The 19,990-nt window shown below is 35.3% G+C and overlaps 1 protein-coding gene across 1 annotated transcript in view; it reads right to left on the bottom strand.

The window, feature by feature from the left end:
• LOC128549383 (N-lysine methyltransferase KMT5A-like) overlaps positions 1-19,603 on the bottom strand; it is a 53,152-nt gene extending 33,549 nt beyond the window's left edge. The window contains exon 1 of the mRNA XM_053526014.1: positions 19,483-19,603. Within this exon, the coding sequence (XP_053381989.1) occupies positions 19,483-19,603 (121 nt within the window). The remainder of the gene's footprint in view (positions 1-19,482) is intronic.
• Positions 19,604-19,990: the final 387 nt, after the last annotated feature.

Below are 19,990 nucleotides of genomic sequence, written 5' to 3'. Positions count from 1 at the left end.
ACCAACCTAATTTAAGTCTTCAACTAAAAAATTGCCTTGTTTTTTAATGTTTAGGCAAAATTTTCTCTAATTTCCCTTTCCCAAAAACATTTTTAAATTTTGGATTGGGGCCCCCCAGCCAGGTCTTTTTGAAAAAACTTCCCCGCAAAAGACCTCCCCGCCCAACCTCCCTGCTCTGTGAAAACAAAGCCAAAAAAATTTCTTGGCGGGCCCTTTCTGGATCCGATCCAGCTTTTTTTTTTTTGTCTGCAACAGCCCGGGTCCCGAAAAATTTTTTTTTAATTTTAAAAAGTTTTAAATTTAAATTCCCCCCGGATTGAAATTTCCCTTAAAGTTTTTAAAGACTTTTCGGAAAAAAAATTTTAGTATTAGTGACCTTTTTTTTTAAATTTTTTTTGAGAAAAGTTAAAAATATATAAAACTGTTTTAAAAATTGAAATTTTTGAAAGCTTAAAATAAAAGCTTTTTGTTGCCGCTGGGGGGTCCATTCCTGTTGAATTTAAATGAATAATTACCCTTTTTATATCCCCCTTTTTCCCCGGTTTTTAGAAAAAATTTGGAAGACCGGGGTTTTTTATTGCTGCTTTTGTTTTCTTCTGGCCCCATTTTGTTCGTGGTTGTTGTTGTTGCTTATTTTGAAAAGTTGTTTTATGTGAAAAAAGTTCGGGGGGTTTTAAGCTGCTGTTGTTTCTTGGGGGTGTAGGTTGTTGGTGCTGGGGCCGAAAAAACGTTGGGGGTTTTTCTGGGGGGTTTAAGTTGGGTTCTGGAATTTTTTTTGGGGCTGAAATGTTGTTTTGTTTTTGGGAAATTTCCTTCGATCTGAATTTAAATGCGGGAAAAATATATCAATATCCAGTGATGAATTAAATTAGGGTTTTTAAAGGTCCAGTTTGACCTCAGACCCGGTAGAAATACCTTTCATTCCCTGCGAACTTTGCCCGGGGTTTAAATGGTGCAAAAAATAAACTCTTAAATATAAATTAAACAAAGGGTTTTGAAGTAATACAGTTAAACCCGTAGGGGGGGTTATTAAAAATTAACTTTTTTTTGTCACACGAGGGAATTTACGTGGAGGGAAAATGTTTGGGAAAGGGGCTTTAACTCCCAATTTTTGATATTTCTGTGACCCCTCCAACCTTCCAATGATTTGAAAAAAGACTTTTAAAGTACTCACCCCATTGTAAAACCCCTGCCACAATCTACAATTTCTCCCTGCAGGGAAGAATTCTGTGTTGCAGCATTGCCACCTTTCCCCCTTTTAATCCAAACAAAACCCCAAACCCGGGATGGGGAAATACAATTTTAAATTTTTTTATAATTTTATAGATCATAAGGCCAAATAAAATAAGTACCGGGGGACATGTAATTGATTTTCAAACTTCTCTGAAAAACTTCGGAGTCTTTGCGCGGGTTTTAAACGAAAAAAAGAGGCAAGGAAAGCCCAAAATTTGGGAATATTCGTAGGAAATTTCTAGGTCTGCTAATATAACACTTGAAAGCTATACGCAAATTTAAATTTAAAATTAAAAATTTTTCATTTGTTAATTGTGGAAAAAAGGTTTTGGGAGGTTTCAAAAAGGAATTGGTTTATGGCCCGGAAATTTTCGGAAACCCCTTCCCGGGAAATAAAAACGATTCCAAAACTGTCTTTTCCCGGGGGAAAATTTCCCTTTTTTATTTTTAGCCATGGGTTATTTCTTTCAGAAGTTTTTCGTTCCCCTTTTTTAAACACCCGATATTTTTGGGTTTTAAAAATAGGGGGCGCTACGGAAACGGAAAACAGGTTTTCCCCCCGGCTGTAAAAAATTTCTGGTAAAAAAGGGTTTGAAATTTCAGATTGGGGGTTCCCAGGGTGGTTCCCCCCAAGTTTCCCCCCCCCATGACTTCAGTCCCGGCCCTTTATTGGGTTTCGTTTTCCCTTTTTGTTGGTGTCATCTTCTCCATCAGTACAACCCGAAATAACATAACAGAGTTTAGTAAAAAACCCTTTATAAAATTCACTGTCATAATAATAAATTTAATCCCCAAAAAATTTTAAAACCCTTTAAACCCCTCGTATTTTATTACTTACGAATATTTTACACATTGTTTTATGATACTTTATTAACCAAAAAAGGTTTCCCATTGGTTTTAAATGGAAGACCCAAATTTCAATATTATTTTAGATTTCCGATATAAAATGTAAAGTTATTAGTGGGTAGTTTCTAAATGTTTAAAAAAAATTCAAACACCCCTTTAAAAGGGTTGGGCCCCCTTTTTTTAGGTTAAGGGGGGTTTGGGCCCCCTCCTTTCCCCCCATGAGGCCCCAAAAAGTAAGTTTTTAAAACATCATTTCTACTTTGAAAAATTTCCCGCATTAAAATGTTAACACAGAGCTCAGGTTTTGGGCAAAACCTTGTCCCCAATTTCTTTTTGTCCCGTCGTGTTCCTGAAAAGGGAAAAAAACAAAATTTAATATTTTTTTGGGGGGGGGGGGGGGCAACTCCGGTGTTTTAAAAAATTTGGGAAAAGAAGATTTTAAAACTTTAAAAAAAAAATAAAGGGAGACTTGATGTTTAAAAGCTTTTTAAAGCAATGAAATTGGCTGACAGCCCGCCCTCAAGTTTGCAGAACCCCAAAACTTAAAAATTCCCAAAAACACAAAATAGCCCAAAAAAGTAAACTTTAAAAAATTTGTTTCCCCGTTTAAAGTTCAAGTTTCCTTTTGAAAAACAAAGGGATCCGGGAAATTTTTTACTCCCAAAGGGTTTAAAAAAATAATCAAATTTAAAAATTTGTTTTAGATGGGTGTGGTCAAGGGTTTTTTAAGGCTTTATATTTTTTTTCATTATTTAAATTTTTATAAAAAAACTACTACATTAATTATTACAGTCCATAAAAAAAAAACAAACGTTTTGTAAACAGGACGGGGTTTTTCCCAAACCGGGAAGGGGGAAAAAGCAAAATTTTTAGAATTAATTTTTAATGGAAAAAACCCCTAAAATATCCCTTTGCCCCTGACCCAAACCCATAAAAAAGGGGAAATCATTTTATTGTGGCCCAAAAAAACAAAGGTTGACCCTTTAAACGAGCTTTTACAATCCATTTAATATGTATCAGTTGGGTAAATTTAAAAAAAAAAAGGAGTTTTAAAAACAAAAATTTTTCATTTTTAGGGGTTTTAAAAAATATTAAAATTTTTTTACTTCATACTTGGAATTTGGGCCCGTTTGGGGCTGTGCGAAGTTTTTGCTGCTTAACAGCCAAAACCCATGGCAAATTTTGGCAAGTCTGGGCCCTGGGAATTGGTGAGACCCCAAATTTTGTGGGAATTTTAAATCAGCAAAAACAATTTAAATGAAAACCATTTGCTGGTGCAAAAACCCGTTCCCGAACTGGGGAAAATATTCCCCTCCCGGGGGGGCCGTAGAGGCCTTTCCTTTTTTTCCTTGCCATCAGATCCCCCCCCCATTTTTCATGTTTTTGATTTTGGAATTTTTTTCCTTCGTCTTTTTAGATTGCAGTTTTAAGGGTTTCACTGTTGGTCCCTACTTAAATTTGATTGGACTGTTGGGAAAAAACGGGAGGGGTTTTTTAAAACCAAGAAAATGGTCCATCCAAAGAAATCATTGTTTCTCCCTGTTTGAAGTGCAGGTTTCCATTTTACACATTTTTTCCCTTTTTAAACTGGCCCCGAGTTTTTTTTTTGGGCTGTTTTTTTCCTTTTTTTTTTTTCCAATGGTTTTCCTTTTGTTTTCCTTGTTTTTATTTTTTTAAACCCTTTTTTTTTTGGGCCTTTTAAAAAAAAAAAAAAAAATTTTTCTTTTTTTCTTTTTTAAAAACTCAAAGTAAACAGCTGCCGCTCTTTGCCCCTCCCCTTAGTTTTTTGTTTTTCCCGTCCTTTTTCTCATTTTCCTGTCTGGTTTTGTTTGGACCCCCTTTTTTTTCTTTCCTCTTTTTTTCCTTTTTGGGGGCCCCCTTGGGAAACTTCCCTTTGTTTTTTGTTTGGAAAAACCAAATTTTTTTTTTTGCTTTCAGTTTCTTTTTTTAGGGCTCTAAAGGAAAGCGTCCTGCTCCTTTTGCTTTCTTTCATTAGTTGTGTTTCAGTTCTTTTTCCCCTTTTTCCCAAAATATTTCCCATGGGTTTAACTGGAAGGAGAAGAGCTCCTCTGGTACCTCCCGCCCGGTTTTAAACTTTTCCTTTTTAAAGACTTTCTTGTGGGCAGCTGTAAAAAAAATCGGGCCAGCCAAAATTTTCATTATCGTAAAAGACGATTTTAGGGGAACATGGGGTCTCTTGTCCAAAGATTTTAGGATTTCCCCCCAAATTTTGCTGTAAACAAAGTTTTCCCCCGCTAAATAAAATTTTAAAAGAGAATGTTTTCAGGTTTGTCCTTTCTTCAACCCTTTGAAAGAGCCCAAAACCCGAACCCTTTCCCTTTTTTCTTTTTTAAAAAAGTCCAAAAACCAAGACCGGCCCAAGCTAAAAAAAAATGAAAAAATCTTGGGATGAAAGAGAATGAATGCCCCTTTTTTTATAATTTTGCCAAAAAATATACTATCCCCCAATTTGTTGTCAAAAATTTCTGTTTAAAAAATTTTCAAAAAGCTTTGTGGGGCCAGTATTTTTCTTTGGGAATAAAAGGCGACAATTTTTTTAAAGGAAAACCCCCCTAAGGGGAAATGCCCAAGAAGTGTTCCCTTGAAAGGAAAGGGGCTCTTAATGGAATTTTTAGTCAGATGGAAAAAGAAAAATTATTTTTAAAAAAATTCTACTGTAACTGTATTTTTTTAAAGAACAAAAACTTTTATGGGGGTTTAAAAAAAAATTGGGGTTTAAAAATCGTAAAAAACCCTTTTTTTCCCAAAGTTTCCCCCAAAAAGGGAAAAATTTAAAATTGCTGGATTGTTTTTCAGTTTTGACATTACAAAGGATGTTTTTATTCAAGGTCACTGCAAAACTTACTTTCTAATTTCCCAGGGGAAGAAATGCCGGTAGAAATTTTTGGTTTCCCGGTTGCTTAAAAAATCTTTTGTCGGATTTTTTTAACCTGTCGGGACTACTTTAATAAAAAATTGTTTTAAATGGAATGAATTAATGGGACCGGAAACGTCCGGGGGGGGGGTTTTTGGGCCGGTCGTTTAAAACAAAAATTTGCTCAATAGAGGGGGGGTTGCAAGTACGATGTCGACTTTACATTTTGAAAAAAAAGGCCCTTTTTTCCTTCTGGGGTTTGCGTTTTTTCACTGCTTGGTTTAAAAAGTGCAGAAAAATTTTCTCCCGACTTTTTAGGTAGGGACCGAATACATTTTTCTTTTCGTGGTGCCTGATTTCCCCCTTTAAATTTTTCCCCTTTATCAAAACAAACCTTTTTTCCCTTTGATTTTAAATCTGTTTCTTGGCTCTTCGCTTTTCGTTTATTACTTTTTTAAACTTTTAGTGGTCATTTTGCCTTTTTTTCTTCTCGTTCTTCGACGCTAGTCCCATCTTAACTTTGCCCGTTTTTTTGTTAAATAAAAAGGGTTTTCCAAAGAACCTTTTTTTTTTAAAATCTTTGTCTATATTTCCCTCATTCTAAATTTGTCTTTTTTCAAATTTTAACGTTAAGGTTTTTTCCCCTTTTTTGAGTGATTTATGGGGTTTTGTCCCCTTTTTTTTCCCAATCCTCTTCTTTTTTTCTTATATAGTGCAGTCTTTTCTTAAGTCTCTTTTTTCCCCAAAGAATAAATTTTTTTTGGGGGACTGTTTTTACGTTTTTGGGACGATTTTTTTTTGGGGGGCCTCAGCTGCGCCCAAAAAAGGGAAAACCCCAAAAAAATTAAGACAGGTCAATTTAAATTTTGATGTCTTATTTGAACAAAAAAATGTAGGGGGACCACTAGACAATGCTAAAATTTAAATCCCAAAAATTTTTGCTCTATGCGTTGAATTTTTTTGGGAAAAAGATTTTTTTAAATTTTTTTATAAATAATATAAGGAAAACTGGCCCGTCCTGGAGATTTTGTTTAAAAAATTTTCTTTTTTTAGTTTTTTTGGGGGCCACCATGTGCAATTTCCGGGGGGAAATTTTTTTTAACGGCTTTTTGGGAAAGGACCATCCACGGAAACTTCTGTAAAGTTTTGGGAAAAAAAGGCCCCAGGGTTTAAGCAGATGTCGTTTGAGCAAAATTAAAAGCGGATGACCCACGGGCCCGTGACCCATCAAAAACAACTCAGCCAAAAAAGAAACTTTTGAATTAAAAATGTGGAGATGCTGTGTAAATTTTTTATTTTTCTGGTCCTTCAGGATCATTTTTTCTCCACTGGAATAACTCTGAATTTTATGGTCTTAGGCGGGGTCGTATCTGTTGCTTGTTATGTTGTAAAACCCGTTATTCCTGGGGTTTTAAATTTTTTGATGGTTTTTTTTAAGGTTTTTTAATGTTTGTTTTTTGTTTTGGAATGTTTTGGGGAAAAGGGGGTTTTTTTTTCAGGTATTTGAGTCTTTTTTAGGTTTTTGACACCCCGAACATTTGTAACTTATATTATCTTCGACCGCTGCTCTCTGTGTTTTTTTTGAAAGGGTCATAGTATGCACTAGAATTGTTAATGCCATTTTTCCAAAAAATTTTTACAAACTTAAGCAGGGCGTGCCTTTCCTTTTGATTATGTCTCTGATTTAAAACCCGGGATATTTTGGTTTTCTTTTAAATTTTTTTTTATCCTCCCTTCGGTGGGGGCCTTTCTGGGGGTAACAATATTAAATTGGGGTTAAGTTTAGTCCCTGTGGTTTTCGTTTTTTAAAATGGGAATCCCTACTTTTACTTCTAAGGCGAATATTAAGTGGGTTTTTTAGGTTTGTTCAAAATTTTTTTTTTTCCCCAAAAAAATTCAGAGTTTTGGGGGCCCGGGCCCCTTGAGGTTGGTAATTTACCTAGAAAAAAAAGAGGGAAGATTCAGATCTTCATCTGTTTTCCTAAAAAATTCCCAAGTCTACCCTTTAATATTTTTTAAATTATGGGGTCTGGACCTAAAAATGATGGGGGAATTTTTACCTTGCTGTTTAACCCTTTACCCCTTTTAACCCACCCTCCCCCGGGTTTAAAGCAAAATTTCACATCTGATAACCCCCCCCCCATACCCCAAGAAATTTAAGGGCAATAAACTTTGAAAAAAACAAACCCACAGAAATGGTTTTTATCCAAGGGTTTAAAAAACAGGAAACCCTTTTTTTTTATAAAAAGGAAATTTTTGTCTTAAAGCTTAAACCCGAAAAAGGTTTAGAAGTTTCATTAAAAAGTTTACAAAATTGCCCAAAATCAACAAGGGGGGTTTAACCTGAATAGCTTAACCCGAAATAAAATGGGGAAATGCAATCAATTTTTTCAAAGGTTTTTCAACCCGTCCAAAAAGGGGGGTTTTTTTAACCCCCCCAAAAGGGGTTTATTTCTAAAAACCCCCTCTGTCCGAGCACTGGGGTTTTATTTCCCAAATCTTTTCACTGTTTCTGGTTGTATAGCTTTTTTGTTTCGACGGGAATCTGGGTGGGAAAAACTGGGGTTTTTTAAAACAAGGGTTTGTATGGTTATAACCAGACAGGATTTTTGAATAGGGAGAGGAAAAGGGACTTGTTTTCATGTTCCCGCATTACAAATGGGCAAAGGACTCGCTGGATATTTACCCCCAAAAAAGAAAGTTTTTTACTTCTCTAAAAGAAAAAATGGGAATTAAAAAAATAAAAATCGGGCCAAAAATTTTTTTTTGCAAAATTTCATTTGTTTAAAATCCAAAAAAATTTATTAAATTTATCTTTTTTTCAATTGTTTTTTCCGTAATGGGGCCCATTATCAGTAATTTTCAACTTTTTACTTTTTTCCCCTTAGTCCCCCAAAAATTTTACATTTTTTCAACAAAGTTTTTACTTTACTAAATTTTTGGGCCCATTTTACCAACCCGGATCCCCAATATTCTGCAAAGTTCCCTTTTAACTGATTTTGCCCCAAAAGCCCCCTTTAATGTTTTCCCCTATTTGTGGTTATTTTTTAACCACTACCAAAACCCTTTTTTTAAAGGGTTTGGGCAAGGGGGATATTTTCCTTGACGGGTCTTTGGTTTTACTTTGAGTGATCAAAAACCGTTATGAAAAGTTCAAGTTTTAAGGGGTTACTTGCTAAAAATAACATTTAATTTCAAGGGCAAAAAAATTTTCCCCTAGCTTTAAAAGGGTTAGACTTGCACTAAACCTATTATTATCATCATCAATGTTGACCTTTTTCCCTTTTTCAAAAATCTTTATTTTACCAAAAACCTTGCCCCGAAATTTGTATTCAAAATTCCTTAAAAAAATTCCCCCATTTCAACATCTACCCGGGAAAATTTAAACATAAAAAGACGACCAAAATTTTTGGGGCCCGAAATTCTGATTTTTTACATTCATGAGAATCTTCTGATAATTTAAGATTTTCCCCCGTAAAAATCCTTCAAAGAAAATTTTTGCCAAACTTGGCAGCAAATTTTTTTGTTTTGCTAGGACATTTGTTTTTTTTTGGGAAAAATCATTTTTTCAAATTTTTTGTTATCCAACTTTGCAAATTGGCCCCAATTGGGTTGTAAAAGAACGTTTTCCCGATTCGACTAAAAGCTTTTTTTTCCCCGATTTGACGGGCGGGCGAAATTTTTGGGAAAAATGCTGGTTTTTGCTTACCCGGTGCTTGCCTTTTTTGTCTTTTACTGTTCAATCACATTGTGTTTGGGGCCCCCTTGAATACCAGTGTTTGTTATTTTTTTTGGGTTTTGAAATGATTTTTTTTGTCAAATTGTGGACCCCCCACGTTCCCACTCCTTTAAATCACGTTTATTTCCCGAAAAACCCTTTAAAACCTCGGGGAAAAAAACGGGCAAATTTGTTTAAATTTACGTTAAAAAAAAAGGAATTTTTGGGTGTAGAGATTACTATTTTAAATTTGTTTTTAAATTTTTATTTTACATCCCAAAAAAAAAAATTAAAAGTTAACCCCCTTTGACAAAGTCCCCATTAAAAACAACACTTCTTCCGCGCCCTGCGCAACACTTCATTTAAACCTCACTTAATTTTTTGGTTTTTATCAATAAAAAAAATTGTTCTTTGTTTTATATAAAATTCATTTAAATTTAAACGTTTTCCCTTTACAATTTTTAGATTTTCACTTCCATCGTAGACCTATTTTTTCCCCAAGATATCCCATAAATATGAATAGTAAAGCAGTGAAAGCAAGTCAACCCGAAAATCAGTTAAAACCCCCATATTGGGCCCCAAATTTTAGGAAAACGGGTTTCCAAAAATAAAAGCCCCCACTTTCGTTTTCAAAGGAAAAACAACTGAAAACATTAAAAGAATAATTTGCTGAAAAAATTGGGCCTAAATTTTTTTTAAAAAAATTTATTCCAAAGGAAAAATGAAAAAAAAAGGCCCCGGGTTTGCCACGATTTAAAGCCCCCAAAAATTCGCGGGAAGAAATGGGAAAAATTTTAAAAGGGGAATTTTTTACCGAATTTACTTGGCCCTTTTAAAAACCTTTTAAAAAAAGGGGAAATTGGGGAAATTCCCAAATCAAACCATGATTCCCCAAAGGGAAGGGCCCCCGTTTAATTTTTTTTAATCTTACTTAGCTAAAAAATTTTTTAAATTGAAAAGTAAAAGGGAAAATCTCTGGTAAAACTGGGAGAGGCAAAAAGTGATTATAGAAAAAGACCATGGGGGGAATTCCGGTAAAAAGGTTTGATTGGGGTACCCAAAATAACTATTCTTATTTGTGTTTAAATTTGGGTTTTTCATATAGGGGGTTCCAAAAATAAAATAACGAAAAAAAAAAACTTCCAAAAAAAACCGCCAGATAAACCCCTTTTTTAATCTAGGGAAAGGGTAAAATTTTTTCCCCCCCCCAACCCTTTTCCCGTCAAAATTTTGTATGGGGGCCTCCCCCCTTGCAGGGAAAATCTTTTTCCTTTTTTGGGAAAATGTTTCAGGTTTTAAAATTTCCCCCAAAAATAAAAAAATTGGGGGGGGCTTGGCTTGCTGTATTTTTGGATACATTCAAAAACCCACCAAACCCACTTCCCCCGGGGGTAAAATTTTTTTTTTGGTTTGGGGGAATAGTTTTGAAACCCCAATGTTAAAAACCCAAACCGGTTCGGCAATGGTTTTAAACAAAAAAGACCGGGTTTTTTCTAAACCCATCAGTAAAAACCAAAAAATTTGGGGGGGTTTTGTCATGATAAATTCCCCCTTAATTTCTAAAAATACTTTTAGGGGACTAAAAATTGTACCCAAAAAAAGGGAAGATCTCTCTATCCTTTTAAAGATAAAGGTTTGGAAAATACCGATTGACAGACTGGTGATTCCCATATTTTAAAAAATTTTTTAGTGAAATTAAGTTTTAAAATAATCTAAAAAAACAAAACCAAAAAACTCCCAAAAATTACTATCATCATGGGCCCCCTTCCAGGTGATACTGCCTTTTCATTTTTTTTTTCTTTTTTTTGTCAAATGAGGAAAGGGAGGGGACCTTTTTTTTTGTTTCCCCCGGGGGAAAAAATAAACCCCACTTTGTTGAAAATTTTGGGAAAAATTTCAAAAAATTTCTTTCTAAATCGTCGTTTTTCTGTTGACGCAAGGGTGATTTCCCCCGGATGTATTTATTTTTCTTGGTTTCCCTTTTAAAATTTTTTTTTTCAGACTTTCACTTTTAAAGGCCCTCACGGGGTAGCGGGGAAATTTTAAATTTTTATTTGGTTTAAACCTTTTGTGGCAATAGTGTTCCCCCCTTTTTATGTTTTTATGTCCCCCCTTTAAAATGGGCAAAATTAAAATTGCAAAAAAAGTCCGTCCCCTGCGGAAGGGGGGACCAAAAAGGGGGAAACCCTTCCTATAAAAAAACCCCCCCCACTCTTTGGGGGGGATTAAAAAGCAGAAAGCAGTAGTTTAAAAACTTTTATTTCCAAATTTTTTTTAATTTTGGTCTAAAACCCCACTCTTTTTTAAAAAAATTTCATTTTGCACATAAAATTTTTCTGTATTTCATTTCAAAAAATTTTATATATAAAAAAAGGTCCTTTTTTAAAAACAATACTGTAAGTTTTAACGAAAAAGTTAAAAAAATAAATTTATGACCGATTGGTTTCATACATTTGGGGTCCATGATGTGGGTGATTTTAAAGGGGGAACATCTTTTTTAAAATTCAGTCAAATCCATCTTATAAAAATGAGATATAATGAAAAAAAACCCCCCCCCAAATTTAAATTAAATTCAAGTGAAAGAAAAATGCATGGAAGGGGGCCCCCAGGGTTCTTCCCCACCAAGAAAGCTGGAAGTCGGGCCCTAAGACCTAAAAAATTGGTCCTTGGGTGTTAAACACAACAAAATTAAAAATTTTAAGTTTTAAAAAAAAAAAAAAAAAAGAGGGAAAATTCATGAAAAATTGTTTGGGGGGTTATTCACCCATGTGTACCCTGATTTGGGGGAAAAAGGTGAAACTTTTTTTTTAAGTTTTTAATTTTAAATCTATTTAGTAAAAACTGCCCTAAAAAGAAAATTTTTCTGGATTTCCATGGATGCCACGCTGGTCTTTCAGGGTGGGGAAACCCAAAGGTAAAATTAAACCGGTTTTTTCAGCCCCAAACCAGCCGGAAAAACCTGAATTCCAGAGAATCCCCCTGGAATCCAGCGGTTAAAAATTTTCCGGGAAAATTTCCCTTGGAAACCCCGTGGAATGCCACTGTCTGGTTTTTTCAGCTGAATTTCCCCTGGAAACCACCTTTTAAAAAAATTGTCCGGTTTTCAACCGAAAACCAGTGGGAAAACCACTGGTTTTACCACTGGAATAAATGGAAAACCCACGAATTCCCGTGAATACCACTGGAATTTCCCCGGGGGAAAATTTTTCCGGTATTTCATTGGGGAAAAAAGTGGAAGCCACGGTTTTTTCCACTGGTATTAGTGGAAACCACTGGATTTAAGTGGGAAAACCCCCTTGGGAATCCAAAAGTAAAATTGTCCCGGTTTTATTGGAAAAACCCTTGGAAAAAAGGGCCCCTGGTTTCCATTTTCAAAAACCATTGAAATTTTCTTGTTTATTTGTAAACATTTCCCGGGAAATTTTTTCTACCATTAAATTGGGCCCCTACTCCCAAGGGGGGGGCTGGGTTCTTTTTTCCCGGGAGAACCCAAAAAATTGAAGGAACCTTTGTTTTTAAAATTACTTTACTTTACTAACCCTTTAAATTTAAATTAAAATTCATTATGTTTTGAAAATCAGTAAAAGGGGGGCAGTTTAAACCTTTTCCAGGTTCCCGGTTTAGTACCAGTACTAACCTGTTTTTTAGCACTAATTTTGCCCAACCTCTTTTCATATGGGAATCAGAGGGTAAAAAGGGAAAAAAAATTATTTTAAACACAAAAGTTTTTTTAATTTAAATCCTCAACGAGAACATACACCTTTCCCCGGGATCGACCTAAAAACCCTGTGATCTGTAGATCTGCTCTCTCCCTACTAAGCTTAAAGCAGACAATTCAAATTAAAATCAAGGGGGTCATGATGACCCTGGATTGCTCACTTGAGTAATATGAGCTTTATGTTTCAAATATCAAACAGATGTTTAAAGGTTAAGAAAGGTCAGTAGTTCACTGAAAGTAGGTTTTAAGATTATTGTGCAAAACTGTACATGTCATCAAAATTTCAAGCTGTATCTTAAAAGACATGAAAGTAGGCCAAGGTCGAAGTCACGGACTTCGGAAGGACGGACGCACGGACAAGAGCAAATCTATTATTCCCCCACCACTCATTGGGGGTGGGGGGGCACAATTAATGAAGATATTGCAAGACAGCATTCTTGACTGTTCCTAGGCTTGTCAGTACGTAACTAGCAATAATTGTGTCCCAAATAACGTTGCAATTTTTCCATGTCATAGAAATACAATATAAATCAAAGCAAAAGTATTAATATATATTTATAAGGATAATTATCTGAAAATGCAAACATGAAAAGTCGAGCTTATAACAAAATTGATCAATTTGCAATGGAACTATCTGTTACCATTTTGTATGCTCTGAACACAAACTGCATATTAACTCATATTAACTCTGTATCATTAACACCAAAGTCACAACCACGATCACGAAATATTGCATATAAACTCTGAGCCATTAGCGCAAAAGTCCATGTCTGTATTTCAAGAAAATATTTTACTTATTACTTAGCAGAGTTTGATCTTCTGAAGTCCAGTTATGAGTAAGACAATACTTACCCATTTAGTTTGTATTGTAACAGTGATAAATTTTGATTTTGAAAAAAATAAGTTTTACAGTGTAAAATTCAATCTTTTACTGCTTTTGAACCATCTTTTTATCCAAACATACTTAATTTCTGGGGCCTCCGTGGCCGAGTGGTTAGAGTCGTTGACTTCAAACCATTTGCCCCTCATCGATGTGGGTTCGAAACCTCATTTGGGGCGTAGAATTCTTCACGTGAGGAAGCCATCCAGCTGGCTTACGGAAGGTCGGTGGTTCTACCCAGGTGCCCGCTCGTGATGAAATAGTGCACGGAGGGGCACCTGGGGTCTTCCTCCACCATTAAAGCTGGAAAGTCGCCATATGACCTAAAATTGTGTCGGTGCGACGTTAAACCCAACAAAATAAATAAATAAATACTTAATTTCTGTACCTAATATGAAAATATAGGCTAAGTCTGATTCAGGAACACTAAAAACATTTCATTCATACACATACAATGTACATTAGAGTGTTGAAATATATTAAGAATGATAATTAGCTTGGGATTGATTTTGGGGTTTCTGGGATCAAGGTCAAGGTCATTGTTACCAAAAATAGGGTTAGGGCTAGGTTAGGGTTAGGGTTAGCATATCTTCTACATGCATGGAGGGATTTTGATGAAAGTTGGCACAATTGTTCACCATCATGAGACGGAGTGTCATGCGCAAGAACCAGGTCCCTAGGTCTAAGGTCAAGGTCACACTTAGAGGTCAAAGGATACAAGAATGAAAACTTTGTCCGGAGCATATCTTCTTCATGCATAGAGGGATTTTGATGTAACTTGGCACAATTATACACCATCATGAGACGAAGTGTCTTGCGCAGTTCCCTTCTTTAGAATTACTTCCCTTTGTTGTTACTATAAATAGCTTATATTGTAACTTTTTCATTACTAGACGTAGGGAAAAATCGAGACCACTTTTCTGTAGAACAACATGCATGTTACATCCAATTTTTAGGTGTATTTTGACCAATCTCTACCTGGTAAGGATTTCTGTGTGGACTTTTTTTTTTTTTTTTTTTTTTTTTTTTTTTTTTTTTTAAGATTAACTTCCCTTAGTTGTTACTATAAATAACTTATATTGTAACTTTTTTATAATTGACCGTAGGGAAAAACCAAGACCACTTTTCTGTGGTCAACATAGTTGTTACTTTCTAATTTTAGGTGTATTTTAAGATATCTCTACCTCACGGTGGGGAAACCAAGAATGCAACGTCATCAAAACCCAGCGCAAATGAGCTGACCACACACAAATTTACGTCGATTCAGGTCAGAAAAGTCTTGTAACTTTTTTATTACCGCAGTTTTCGACTCGAGATAAAGAGCACCGTACCCGGCCTGGTGTATACTATTCTGCGGTAGTGTTCCATATTGTACGTATAGCTTGGTTTTTGCTCGAAAACGCGAACAGTTGGCAAAGAGGGTATGAGCTGTACCACACTTTTGTCTGAGAAAGTGAGTTTTGACCGTATTTTCGTAAAATGAGGACAGATTTGACGCTCATTTAATATCAGTGACGAGCATAATAGTCAATCATTGTTTTATTTTGTTATTTTTAAGGATATCTGACGATATTTTATTCAAAACAAACAACATTATTAAAATGAGAACATCCACACTGACGACTTTGTTGGAGAACATCCACACTCTTAAAGTTATGCTTCCTAAAAGCTATGTCTTAGGCAGTCAAGCTACGTTGTTCAACAACAAATGTCGACCGTTGGGAAATTAATTTTGGTAAATCAACATTTACTTCCAGTCGTTTATTAACCCGGTAAGTCACATAGCCTACAGTACGCGAGCTTAAATTTGTTAACAAAAATAATTTTAAACACTAAACAGGTTAGCCAATAATAGAAAAATAAAACCTCATTCCATTTAAATAATTTTGGCACCAATTACATATGCGAGATAACAAAGTATATGTAATTTTCTTTTGCCAAACCACAAACCTATACTTAAACACCCGTACAATTTTCCTGGCTGAACTACTATTAACGAACAATACGGCTCAAGCTCTATAAAACATTTCGAAATTATTAAGATCTGCTAATGTTAATAGGTGTCCGCAACTAGTAACTTTATTAATACAGTTGTAACAGTATTTAGTGTTTGAAATTATTTTTTGTCCAATGCATTGCAGTACATTTCAAATTATGGGAAATTTATTTTAATAAATCAGCATTTGATTGAAGTGCGATATTAGGGGCTAAGCTTCAGCCGGAAAACCTGCTCTGCGGGAAAACTTAAGACAGTCACAGCGGAGAGAGAAAATCAAGGATGTGAGGAGTGTGGAAAGGTGTATAAATACTGACGAAAGTTTAAGGCGTCACATGAAAATCTTTTCCATATGATGCCTAAGGTAGTTCTACAAGTTCGGATCCATTCTTTTTTCTTTACTGATTTGAAATTTGATTAAACTCCGATTTTTTCCCAAATTATAGAATAAACTTGCAACTTTTAGCAAATGTAAATTGATAGTGTCATGTGATTTTTCTGCTTAACGAAATGTTTTGACCTTTAGTAACTTTTTGTAATATGTGCCTATAGGAAATCATCTTTTCAAAAGTAAATTGTCCCCAATGAAGCTTTTAATGAATCTTCTCAGTCGAAAATTCCCTTTTAATGCTGAGCGCCAAGCAACGGATACCATTTTTCACGTCTTTGGTATGACGCGGCCGGGGATCGAACCCACGACCTCGCGCGCTCGAAGCGGACGCTCTACCACTAGGCTATAGACGTTGCCTTTATTTTAAGAGATCAGCGCTTTCAAGCTGATTTAAAGACACTATTTAGAACTATTTAATGTTTGAACAATTTTAATATCACGTTTCATCTTTAGAAATATAATATTGTTGTCATGGGATTGCCATTCAATAAATGAATTTCGGTTCCGTATGCAGAACCCAGGCTTTAGTCTACGTAATGATAATACATTGTATGCCTTTCTGCCGGTTTATCAAATGTGCATAATCATCTTAAGTGATAATGCCTTTTTCGGCGAACGCCGTCTAAATTCGTTTTCGTTACCTATGCCACGTGACTTCAGTTTGCAAATCAAACTACTTGATAACGCATTATAGATAATTTATCAAAATGGAAGATTTATGTAACACTCTGCCTGATTGGACGAGAGTGTCAATTTCTTTCACTCTGGTGACTGTGCTACGCTGAGTGAAATGTAGACAAAGCGTTTATCCTAAACGACGCTGTTCACAGTTTTAAAGCTAACTTTGGCTCAGTTTATTTAGCAAGAATATTGATATATCTCAAAATGATAAGTAAGTTTAATAAATATGATAAAAACCTGTTCAAATACCAACATATATCAAATTAAAGAAAGAGCTGAATACGGTCTGCGTATCACATGAATAAGGGTGTGATAAGAGTCTTTTCTGTAGAGAAGTGCTTTTTAAAAGATTTTCCTTGTTACAATTGTCGTCTGTATATGAAAAGGTTTCTTGCTTTTGTGACTTATTCAGATTGCATATTAAAATGAGTACTTGTTTGCTTTGATATATTTGTTATAAATTATTTAACTGATTTATTATATATGAATATTTTTCTTTAGTTTGGTATGCAAATATTGAACTCAGTTGAAATCTGTTTTATTATATATATGCTATATAATGACTGAATCTCATTACACTGAAATGAAGGTACGCTGCATACAGTTTATCTATGTGATATGACTACGGTCAAACTTTCCTTATGAAACAAAAATATTGAAATAATTACAATTGTATGTTTTGCTTGACCTTCACTTTTTTATAGGTGTGACGTCATTGTCCAAAGATTCATGAATAGCGAATATGCATTTGTTAAAGCGGGATCAGTTGGCCTATTTTAGAAATAAATAAAAATAATAAATAAAAAAATCCTTTAATTGATTTTTTCTCATGTATTCTAATCAAACTTGATTTGTAGCATCTTTATTAGGCCCGCAGCCAACTTTGTTCAGCTGGGACATTTTACCCCTTTTAGGGGCTGCTAGAGCTAAAACTAGAAATGCCTTTATACAGCGTCTCATGAACAACTTGGTGGATCTTTGTCATACTTGGTCTGGAGCATCATTATAAGGTTCTCTTCCAAATTTGTTTATATAGGAACTTGGGCCCTATTAGGGACCACTATAGCTAAGAGTAGATATGCCTTTCTTCGCATTAACCACTAAAATGTAATGGATTTTTATCAAACTCGATGTGTAACAATATCGTAAGGTCTCCTGCTATTTTGTTACAAATGGGGATAGGGACCAATTTAGCTAAAAATATAAACACGTTTAATGACCTCGCTTCATGAATCTTCATCAAACTACTGCTGTAATTATTCGTCTAAGGATAAACGAAACAAAATTGCAACCCTACGAAACCTTTGCGAAAACTTAAAAGAGAACCATTTAAATTGTTAAAGTGCGGTGTTTAGTTTTGCAATTTGAAAAATGTTAGATGAAAGATGAATGTTAGATGAAAAATTCATGAACTTCTTTCCTTATTACAATTCGCCGACCATCATTTTTAAAGATATATCTTGTTTATGTATAAGGTTGGATTGTATTTAATATTTGAAAGAGACTTCCATTTGCTGAAATAAGATTTAAAATATCTTTCAGTTATAACATTTAGTTAAAGTACTAACTATCCGTGTTTTATGCACTTTGGGGTGGATATAGTTATAAACAAAATAACAATACAATAACTATTTCAATCCTCTATTTGCTTTTAAACTTTGTTTGCAGGACTTTTATGCAAATTTGTCTTGTTATCTTAAAATAATGTTTTTCCTAAGATGCAATCAATCTGAACAAGGTGTTCTTATGCTACACTATACACAGAGATTAATGTTAGCCTAACATGTGCTCAGCCATTGCTATATGATTTGGCAGATCTATTTTAACTGGTCTATAGCCTCGGGGTAAATGGTTAGAACTGCTGATTGTATGTATAGACGACATTTGTTGTTGAACAACGTAGCTTGACTGCCTAAGACATAGCTTTTAGGAAGCATAACTGCAATAATGGTAGATCTAATTAAGAGTGTGGATGTTCTCCAACAAAGTCGTCAGTGTGGATGTTCTCATTTTAATAATGTTGTTTGTTTTGAATAAAATATCGTCAGATATCCTTGTACATAGCAAAATAAAACAATGGTTGACTATTATGCTCGTCACTGATATTAAATGAGCGTCAAAACTGTCCTCATTTCACGAAAATACGGTCAAAACTCACTTTCCTAGGCAAAAGTGTGGTACAGCTCATACCCTCTTTGCCAACTGTTCGCGTTTTCGAGCAAAAACCAAGCTATACGTACAACATGGAACACTACCGCAGAATAGTATACTCCAGGCCGGGTACGGTGCTCTTTATCTCGAGTCGAAAGCTGCAGTAATAAAAAAGTTACAAGACTTTTCTTACCTGAATCGACGTAAATTTCTGTGTGGCCAGCTCATTTGCGCTGCTTTTTGGTGACGTTGCATTCTTGGTTTCCCCACCGTGTACCTGGTAAGGAGTTTTTTTGTGGACTTAGAAAAACAAAAGAATTACAATGATTACTAAACAACCGCAAAATTAAAATTACATCTGCAAATACATGTGCTAGAGTAAAGAAATTTGCTGTGACGGGCGTATATTGTGACATTCTGGCACTCTTGTTTATTCTTATGAAAAGTGTTGAAAACCTGGTTTCGTGGCATTGCCGCGTTTCTTGTTTCTTGCTGTTGTTTTTTCATTATATCAATAAGACTCTTGAAGAGAGAAACTTTCTCAGTGTACATCTCTTTGGCTAGTTCTAGGCGCGCTTTTTCTCTCTCCTCTTCATGTTCTTCATACTCTTTAAAGCCCGCCCGGTTAGCTCAGTAGGTAAGAGCGTTGGTCTACGGATCTCGGGGTCGCGAGTTCGATCCTCGGGCGGGGCGTATGTTCTCCGTGACTATTTGATAAACGACATTGTGTCTAAAATCATTAGTACTCCACCTCTGATTCATGTGGGGAAGTTGGCAGTTACTTGCGGAGAACAGGTTTGTACTGGTACAGAATCCAGGAAAACTGGTTAGGTTAACTGCCTGCCGTTACATGACTGAAATACTGTTGAAAAACGGCTTTAAACTCAAAGCAAAAAAAAAATTCATACTCTTTAAGGTATTGCATTATTTGCATAGCAGAGCTTTGGCGTTTTCTTTTAAGTGCACCAACACCTTTATTTTGGGACCGCTCACCTGAATCAGAGTCCTCTTCTTCTTCAGTTTGAAGATCAGTTTTGGCCAGTGATGAAGAGTTGGAAGTACTGGCAGTACTGGCAGATGATGAGGGGCTTGAAGTACCTCTGAAAGATGCCATTGTGTAAGTTGGTGTTGTGTCGAGCCTTTCTGCTAATATATCATCCAAGGCTTCTTCAAATTCAAATGTTTTTAGCTCACCTGTCACAAAGTGACAAGGTGAGCTTTTGTGATCGCGCGGCGTCCGTGCGTGCGTCCGTAAACTTTTGCTTGTGACCACTAGAGGTCACATTTTTTGTGGGATCTATATGAAAGTTGGTCAGAATGTTCATCTTGATGATATCTAGGACAGGTTCGAAACTGGGTCACGTGCCTTCAAAAACTAGGTCAGTAGGTCAAATAATAATGAGATATGTATGAAAGTTGGTCTGAATGTTTATCTTGATGATATATAGGCCAAGTTTGAACCTGGGTCAACTGCGATCAAAAACTAGGTCATTAGGTCTTT

Source organism: Mercenaria mercenaria, chromosome 16 (genome assembly GCF_021730395.1).
Source record: "Mercenaria mercenaria strain notata chromosome 16, MADL_Memer_1, whole genome shotgun sequence".
Taxonomy (NCBI): Eukaryota; Metazoa; Mollusca; class Bivalvia; order Venerida; family Veneridae; genus Mercenaria; species Mercenaria mercenaria.
The sequence above is the reverse complement of the archived record's forward strand: the minus strand, read 5'-3'. Positions and strand labels throughout refer to the sequence as shown.